Source organism: Notothenia coriiceps, unplaced genomic scaffold (assembly GCF_000735185.1).
Source record: "Notothenia coriiceps isolate Sejong01 unplaced genomic scaffold, NC01 NC01_scaffold00037244, whole genome shotgun sequence".
Classification (NCBI taxonomy): domain Eukaryota; kingdom Metazoa; phylum Chordata; class Actinopteri; order Perciformes; family Nototheniidae; genus Notothenia; species Notothenia coriiceps.
This window is the reverse complement of record NW_011369945.1, coordinates 23,785,298-23,794,015: the sequence shown is the minus strand read 5'-3', so window position 1 is coordinate 23,794,015 and position 8,718 is coordinate 23,785,298. Positions and strand designations below refer to the sequence as shown.

Genomic DNA, 8,718 nt, shown 5'->3' with positions numbered 1-8,718 from the left:
TAAATTAACAAGTAACATTCGCGTTTTTTTGAATCCCTCAATCTGCCTTTTAAGTGAGTTTTACAATTTAGATGTTCCAAGACGTAAAAAAATTCCATTCGAAAACTTTCCCTCAGAAACTTTAACCTGTAGGTTCTCTCTACCTTCGCTCGTCCGCATCTATCTCCGCCTCAAGGTGAGCTCGATGGCTACCGATCGCGCCCCCCGCACTATGACCGACGACCCCGGCTGGCTCTGACCACGCTCCTAGACATAGCGCCACCCCTCCCTCTTTTAATATGGTCAAGCAACCCGCTCTCATACGGCAAATCGTAGGCTATTTTCGCTCGCCATGGTTTCCTCGCATCTTTGACGCCCAAAGGGGAAAATGACGCGACGGCCGCACGTACGGACAGGTGCGTCCGACATTTTCGTTCCTGTACTAAATGCTCGAGTTAGGGGTGATCAAGGGTTAACCTATGGAACAGAAAATGGGACGTTTGGTTTAGATGGACCTGGCCGACCCCCCATGTCCTCCCAATGCTACTGCGAACCTTGACCCGCTGGCAACAACCACAGCACAGCTGTCGTCTAGCCGCACCAAAATTCGCCGATGCGACAAGCTGCAACTACTCCGGCTGGGGCTACCGCCAACACACGGAAATTCAGGGTAGCACCGATTCGCAACACACCGGCACCCAATGTGCTCTCTGCGTTATTCGCTGGCGACATAGGCCGCATCGGACAAGAAGAAAACGCACTGCCGCGCGGCCAAAGCAACGTTGCCCCTCGCCTCTGCGCCAATTCCCCCTTCGGCGCCCTTTGCCCTGGGCGGCTTTTGGCCTATTAGCGCGACCCGGGAATTGTCCACCTGCATCTAGACGTTTTCCCTGCGCATAACCCCCGTTCTGCGCCAAGTCCCCCCCACCGACACGTGTCAAGGACCGCATCATGTTATTAAAGGACTATTTGGCTACTTCGGTATCCGGCGCGGAGGGGGTGGAGAAACGACGAGGACACCTCGCTACCCAGCATCTATGCACAGCTTCATCGACTGGTTAGCGATGATCTACAATGCAACCCACAGATTTCCGTTCATATGTCCGAAGGCAGACTGGTCACTAGTGCGCCTTGATTCAGCAGTCGTACCACAACCTGTGCCCTAAGTCTGGGCAAGTGACCGTATACCATTACGTCCTCAAAACCCTAAAAAACCCCCCGTGGACCCCATCCCAGCTCAAAGAGATAATAAACCTCGTAATATAGATGGGCTTCACCGCTTTGTGTGCATAAGGAGACCCACAAACTAGCAGGTAACGCTTTCGCTGTGTAGATACAGATGTTCGACTGTCGAGAGCAGGACACCTTCCCCCGAATAATACCAATGTACCCACCTTGCCCATCACTAGATGAAATACCGCTTCTGACCCTGTGCACTCCGTTACTAACCTCAGACGCACGCGGACACAGTATTTAACTCTCCTCCCGCAGTCAGTAAAATTTAACAAACTATCTGCGTCCCTTTGCGCCGCCATTTGCCGTCGACGACCGACAGCTGCATCCTACTCTCCTGTGCAACAGTAAAGAGCTGTAAGAGGCTCGTGAGGACACGGGACGACGGCGACAGTTGTTGCCGCACCTCACACCCCACGACAGCGCGAAACGCCCGCACCAAGCAGAGATGCGCAGGTAAGTCGAAAGCGACTAGCCGGTGAGAAGCTACAAGAGACTTACGTATCCTCCCGAAGGTAAGGCCCCACGTGCTTCAATTTCTCTATCCTCCAGCCTCCTTTCCTGCGGCTCCTCCCCCTTTAACTCATCAACTTCCTAGTTGAAGAACACCATCAGCAGGTTACCACCCTGCACCCTCTGCTTTTTATTTTACGAACCCCCACTCACCACACCAGCTTAAACGATAAGGCGTGTCATCCGCCCCTTGTGGACAGAGACGATGTGTGTGTCCAAGACGGTCCGGGAAAGTTGGTGGTTGAGAATAAGTGGTCCTGCGAAAGTTAGTCACACTGTTATTGTTAGCGAAGGGGCCTTCGATTACAAATTAATTATAATGGACTATATGAACTGACAATCTCGATCGCGCACGCGATAATACAAAAGCAGTAATGTATGTTTTTTTTTTTTTGTGTGGGAACGTTGACTATTGTCCGTTACTAAAATCTACATAAATCTGATAATTTTTTCTTTTAGTACGAAGTTTCTATTCCAACCCCCATGCGATGGGGAGCGGCCGTTGCGAGTGACTGTGGCGTGAAAAAAGTACGCAATACCCGAAGAAGCCGAAATGAAGCAACATAACTACACCGCCGTGCAAAAGTCGCGGTTGAAGTCCGGCCGTACGGTCAACCATGTGTCGCAGAGGCTCGCGAGCGCTCGCAAGAGACACTTGCTTCTGAAAAAACTATAGCATAAAACCAAGCCAAACGCACACATCTTACCCGAAGCATCAACCGGTAACCCTGCAGCCGACTGTCCTTGTGTTGTGCAATTTAGATAGTCGCTGTGTACTGCAAATTTACCACTAATTTTTTTGTAGCTGTGACCATTGGAACCCCGGCGAGGACACACGGATTTGTAAGTTGTGATCTAATTCTTAACCCCACCACCACAGTACTCAGTCCTTCAATGCCAATGAAAAGGAATATTAATGTTTACTATAACTTCGACTCTGAAATTACTTGAATCCTACTTACCGTTCGTACAGGCTACAAGACTTCCCAGACCGGTTGGTACAAGTGTCCTGGTTGACCACTTTACAAGACCAAATAAATCCACCAAAGAGAACCAGTTCACCAAAACAAGGACGCCATGTACAAACTGTCCGTCGATAAATATATTCTTTGCCGAAGTACTACAAGAACAAGTCACCAGTCGAGGCTGGGCGAATTGTAGGGAATAGACCTTCTCCAAGTCCCCCTGTCCCATACACACCTGCACCACACAAGTAGACTCCAAATCCGGCACCCCCCTTCAACAGAATGGCATCTCCTCTTCACAAAAATTTGTTGTTCTGTCTTAACTACCCGCTAGGTTTTCAGGCCCCGGCCCTGCAGACCTACATGTGGGTTCCCTCCAAGCAGCCCTTCTCCACAACAGACGTCACGCACCTCTCGAAACCTAAGAAGAACACTCTTTCGACTCTCCAGGTTTTCACAACCTTACGTTTTCTGCGACGTGAGGGCAGGGACAGAGGGGTAGAAACCCGAGACGCCGCCCGTCCAATATTTAGTCTTTCTGTCAAAAATCATTTTCTAAAACACAAGGAGAGGTCCTACCCTCTAGCCAGGGACGAGACCTTCCATACTAACTTTTAACCTCACTGGCGAGCGCAGGTATCATCGCAAACCCCCTCCTCGGCCAGGAAAGTCAGGTGCCCAGATGTACAACCGAAGCCATCGTCCACCTCATTGTATCCGCTATTTACCTAAATAGATTTATATAGATTTTTAGAAGTAAACTGCTTCTCTATCTATAATATCTGGGAATGCAATTTTGAGAGTTGAAAGTTGCAAAGTAGAAAAAAAATAAAAAATTATATAAGGATAATAAAAAACAAGTCTTTTTAAGAAACAATTTAGCATTAAAAAAGGATGCTAAAGACAAGTATTTACACCAAATGTAACAATACAAAAAGCCATAAAAGCTAAAAAATAAATAAAATAAAACACTTAGGACAATGAGTATTTGGCTAACTACAGTGTATTGTATTTTAAAGTGGATATTATCTTATATCAGCAGAACTCAAATCATTTAAATCTCTCCTATCATACTATTTTTAGGGATATATTATAGGTCTCAGATATATACAATTATATTAAAAATATGTCATATAATGAATCACATTTTGACTCTCCAAAGTGCGACACAGTGACTTCCTGTGGGAATCCCAGCCCAATGTGAACATCCCCCCCCTCCCACCAGCAGGGGTCCATCATGGCCCTCAGAAAACAGCTGAGAAACAGCAGGAGGCCTCCAGCATTCAATGAGGCCATGCGGCGACACACCCCTACCAGCTGGCCGGCAGCCAAACAAAGCTCCTGCTGATTGGCTGCTGGTGAACTCCACCCACTTCTCATTGGCTGTTTCAGTGACAGCATATGCAAATGGCTCTGTGAGGCAGTAGAAATCCCCGAGTGCTGAGCAACCCTAGCACAAAGGCAGGCAGGAAGGAAGAGAGAGAGAGGAGGCGGTATGCTCTGTTAGAATCAAGAAGACTCTTCTAAAAGACCCTCTGTCTTTTACTGGGACCGCTAACTTTATTTCTTCCATGAGTGCTGCAAGGTAAGGACCAGAAGCAGTTTGATTTGTCCCGTGTGTTGCTGTTTTAACACGAAGTACATTTACTGTGCTGACGATTGAAAGCACAGTTTAATTTGATTTAAAAGCCATGATCTGTGATGTCATGTAACTAAGTACATGTACTCAAGTTCTGTACTTTTTGAGGAACTTCGACTTTACTTCAGTATTCTCACAGTATGCTAATTTATACTTTTAATCCACTCATCTGTAAGCACATATTGTAGCCTACTTTTTACTCCTACATTTATTTTAAATGTTTAGTTACTAGTTACTTTGCAGATTTATTTGAAGTTACTTTTTAATGGGCCCATTCTGCACAATGAGTACTTTTTACTTTTGTAACTTAAAGTATTTTTAAATGATTATACTTTCTTACTTTACACTTAAAGGTGGGGTAGGTAAGTTTGAGAAACCGGCTCGAGATACACTTTTTGTTATATTCCATGGAATGTTCTTAACATCCCGATAGCAATGAATATCTGAAGTGCTTTGACAAAAAATACATTAAAAAATGTCATCAGTGGAAGCCGTAGCGCTGTAAAAAGCACGACCAATCATCTGAGCCGGCTAAAGTAACTGGATGGCCTACCTGCCTGTCAGCCTTCAATCTGTGCACAAACTTATCTCGTGCCCTCATTGGTCATGTGCGCGTTCGTGTGTGTTGTAGGAGGGGCTCTGTGAGGAAGTGGCAGATTTTTCCCGGCTGTATATTTTCAAATTCTAGCGCACTCGAGCTGATTTCTCAAATTACCTACCCCACCTTTTTAAGTAACATTTTGAATGCGGGACTTTTACTTGTAACCTAGTATTTCCACATTCTGGTACTACTTTTACTGAATTACAAGATCTGAGTACTTCTACTTTTACTTAATTCAATAATCTTAACACTTCTTCCAACTCTAAAAAAGCAGAGTTTTACTTGTAGATCTTGTCACTGTGCATAAAGTACAAAGTGATGGTGTCTTAGTTTAAATCGGAGCAGACATTTTGAAGTGCTTAAAGTGAAGCCATTGTTCTGACTCTGCCCCTCTCTCTCTCTCTCTCCCTCTCTCCACCTCCTTCTCCATTTCCTCCCCCGACACACCTCCTCCTCCCTCAGTGTGCTCCGGTCCTTCAGTCCGTCAGCGATGCCTGGTCCTGTGATGCCGATGAGATTCTACATGAGCCACTCGCCGCCTCCTCTCCGGGGTTTCCTCAGCTCCTACGAGGACATTCAGAGGACCAAGAACCGTGTAAAGCAGTCGTCCAACAATCAGCAGCTTTTCAAACCTCTTCGTCCCTGCCTCAGCAGCCAGCAGAGGGCCATGGACGACGTAAACTGCATGGGATGGAGCGGAAACGACAACGCCTGCAAGAAGAAGAAGGTGGTGTTCGCAGACACTAAAGGAATGTCTCTCACCGCCATCCACGTCTTCTCCAAGTTCGACGACGAGCCGTACCAGAAACGAAGCATCGCCGAGGAGCTCCAGTTCGACCTGTTGGACTTGGAAGCGGCAACCATGGACCTAAAGATTAACTCGGTGCAAAACCTGGTGCTGGACTTTAAACAACCGTCCGCCGACTACCTGGACTTCAGGAACCGGCTGATTGCCAACTCTGTGTGTTTGGAGAACTGTTCGCTGCAGGAACGCTCGCTCACCGGCACCATAAAGGTCCGAAACATGGGCTTCGAGAAGAAGGTGAAGCTTCGAGTAACGTACGACTCGTGGGTCAGTTTCACCGAGGTCGAGTGCTCCTTCATGAACAACGTGTACAGCTGCCAGGACTCCGACACTTTCGCCTTCGTCCTGGATCTGCCCGCCCAAATCCCGCCGCAAAACCGCGTCGAGTTCTGCATCTGCTTCACAACCCAGGAGCGGACCTACTGGGACAATAACGACGGCAAGAACTACACCCTGAAGCACGTCGGCTGGAACGGAGAGGATCTGACACCGGAGCAGAGGAAACCCTTCGAAAACAAAGGGGTGAAGGTTCTTGAGATGGAGTTTGATCAGTTTGGAAGCCCCCGCATGTCCACTGGACTTTTCCCCGGCTGGCAGAGCTGGGGTCGGATCGATAGCGCCGTGCCTTATTGGTGAAACCACGACCCTTGTTTGCTGAAATGACATTGGAATAAGATAAGAAACGGGGGCATTCGGTGTGAAGCTGTGAGCGGCTCTCAGACAGAAACTGAACTGAAGCAAACACAGAACATGTAGAAACCAGAGAGAACTCAACTGACCTGCTTCTCGCTGTAACGTGGCCTCAGAGAGCAAGGATTCATGTGGAAAAACCTGTCCTGTTTCACATAATCTTTGTATAATGTTAATGTGCCTTCTCAGAGTGCCTGCCCACTAAAATAAAGACGATGTGTACAGCCCATAACGAGAGTTAGAGCCCCCTTTGGAGGGCCTGGTTTTAATGGTTAAATATGCACTGATTGAGATGACCCTCTCAGTTTGATTTCCGTAAACTGGAGAAGTAGAAATCAACATGATTAAGTCCTTCATATTGAAGGGGAAGTACATGGTGACAGAATGGTTCTCTGCTAAATGAAACACAGCTGATTCATTGCTAATGGAAGACACTAAAACTTTGCACTTCAAATGAGAGAATAATTCAACTCAAAAGGGATTTATTTAAAATACATGTTGAGTCATGCAGCCCTTTCTTTCCCTCCCTGTGAATTGCACATGTATGAGGAGAAGTGTCGTTGGGATGATGTAATATGTTGGTAAGTTTATTGAGAGCTGCTATCCAAGGAGACGACGCACGTGATTGGTCGTCTCCACCTTGGAAGATGGATGGGTTGAAGTACGTTTTTGAAAAAGGAGTGATGGGATGTTTATATTGAGTGTTTTTAGGTTGTGTGATGTGTACAGTATGTGTGGCTGGAAATGAGATGTATCTTTATCTTGAAAACAATCGGTTCTCTGTGAAGAAGGGTCTGTCTGCGCCCAGCATTTCGTTTCACTTGAAGGTGTTTGTAAAGTATTTCCCTTTCAGAAATAAAATTGCTATACATGATCTAAATGTTCCTCCTGATCTTTTTCTTATTGTTATCATAGTTTGTGCACACATTTAAGAGGCCATTTTGAATTTCAAGGTATTGCAAATGCTTCAATATGTATAGATAAACATGTACAGATATTTAATTAACCTTATTTTATTTTATCTACAAGGCCTTCCCAATGTTTTAATAATGAATACTAAATAAAAGATGTTCCTCCACCATTACCCAAAACACAACAGGTATTTTAGAGAAGTTGTATAAGGTCCATTAAACTCAGTGATATTTGTCAGCAAAGCAGCGAACAAAGTGTGTTTGCAATCATCAGTTATACACAGTGCATGCAAGAGTCACCAACAGGACATTAAGACATAGAAACTGATCAGATTCATGCATGTGGAATGTATGACTTGTAAAACCCTAAAATAAATAATAATTTTGTTTATCAAAATAATGCAAAAGCCTCCGTCTGTTGTACACTTGGAATGAAAACAGAACTGACGCCCGGAGCGTTTTCACTCTCTTCCTGCAGACTCTTTTCAATTGTCCGTGTTTTCATATTCTGCAGGAGGAATGCTTTCTCCTTCCTTTGGCACGTGAGCAGGAAAGACCTCAGGCTGCAGCGGGGTGACCTTCTGCAGCCGTCTATCAGCGTGTTAACTCTTTAAATACAGGCTTGTAGTGGTATCACTCGTATATCTTTGCTCAAATCACCTACAACAACATGACATTACATTTCCATGGGTCAAAGTGGTGTTTCACTAAGGCACCATGTCAGATAGACTTCAGCTGTGTTTGTTCCTGAAAGAGATCATGGCTGCCTCGAAATGGAAGAAACATACCACACTGAACATAAGAGAAGATGGACCTTTATGAATCCCTGTGGGGAAGTTCAGATTTAAACAGCAACACGGTGAGAGTGAACAACAGGACAGCACAGATTCACACAACATTAAAGATGAATAAAATGAAAGATAACATAGAAATGGAATTCTTTGCCGAACGATTGAAAGGGCTGTAAGAACATTTTTATGTTTAAGAAAATGTATAAAGAAAGCGTAATTAGACGGTATGAAGTTTACTTTTGATTGTGTTCTGGTTTTATGTTTCAGTATTTGTAAGCAACTGTGACTGAAAGAATATTTTACTTTTTAATGGTTATTTAATTTTAATTTTAATTTTCTCATTTCTTTCTAAGAAGGGGCAGGTCAAATACGATGTTCTTCTCCCTGCTCCTTTCGACCTTGCGCTATATGAAAAAAGCTAGTATAAGTGTACATGTTTTGTTTTAAAATAACTGACATGTGTGGAATAAACATCCATCTTCTCCTGCTTATCCGTGGTCGGGTCGTGGGGGTAGCAGTTCCAGCAGAGAGCCCCAAACGTTCCTTCCCCTGGCCACATCTATCAGCTCTGACTGGGGGGTCCCAAGGCGC

At 45.3% G+C, this 8,718-nt stretch overlaps 3 protein-coding genes across 3 annotated transcripts in view; 2 read left to right on the top strand and 1 right to left on the bottom strand.

Moving 5' to 3' along the window:
- trmt61a (tRNA methyltransferase 61A) overlaps positions 1–8,718 on the bottom strand; it is a 735,410-nt gene that overhangs the window by 236,608 nt on the left and 490,084 nt on the right. The window lies entirely within an intron of this gene.
- LOC104965050 (ATP-binding cassette sub-family A member 12) overlaps positions 1–8,718 on the top strand; it is a 134,016-nt gene that overhangs the window by 103,471 nt on the left and 21,827 nt on the right. The window lies entirely within an intron of this gene.
- Positions 4,114–7,305, top strand: ppp1r3ca (protein phosphatase 1, regulatory subunit 3Ca). Its single transcript, XM_010793989.1, has 2 exons — positions 4,114–4,275; positions 5,393–7,305. The coding sequence occupies exons 1-2, from the start codon at positions 4,262–4,264 to the stop codon at positions 6,369–6,371; spliced, it is 993 nt and encodes a 330-aa protein (XP_010792291.1). The 5' UTR covers positions 4,114–4,261; the 3' UTR covers positions 6,372–7,305.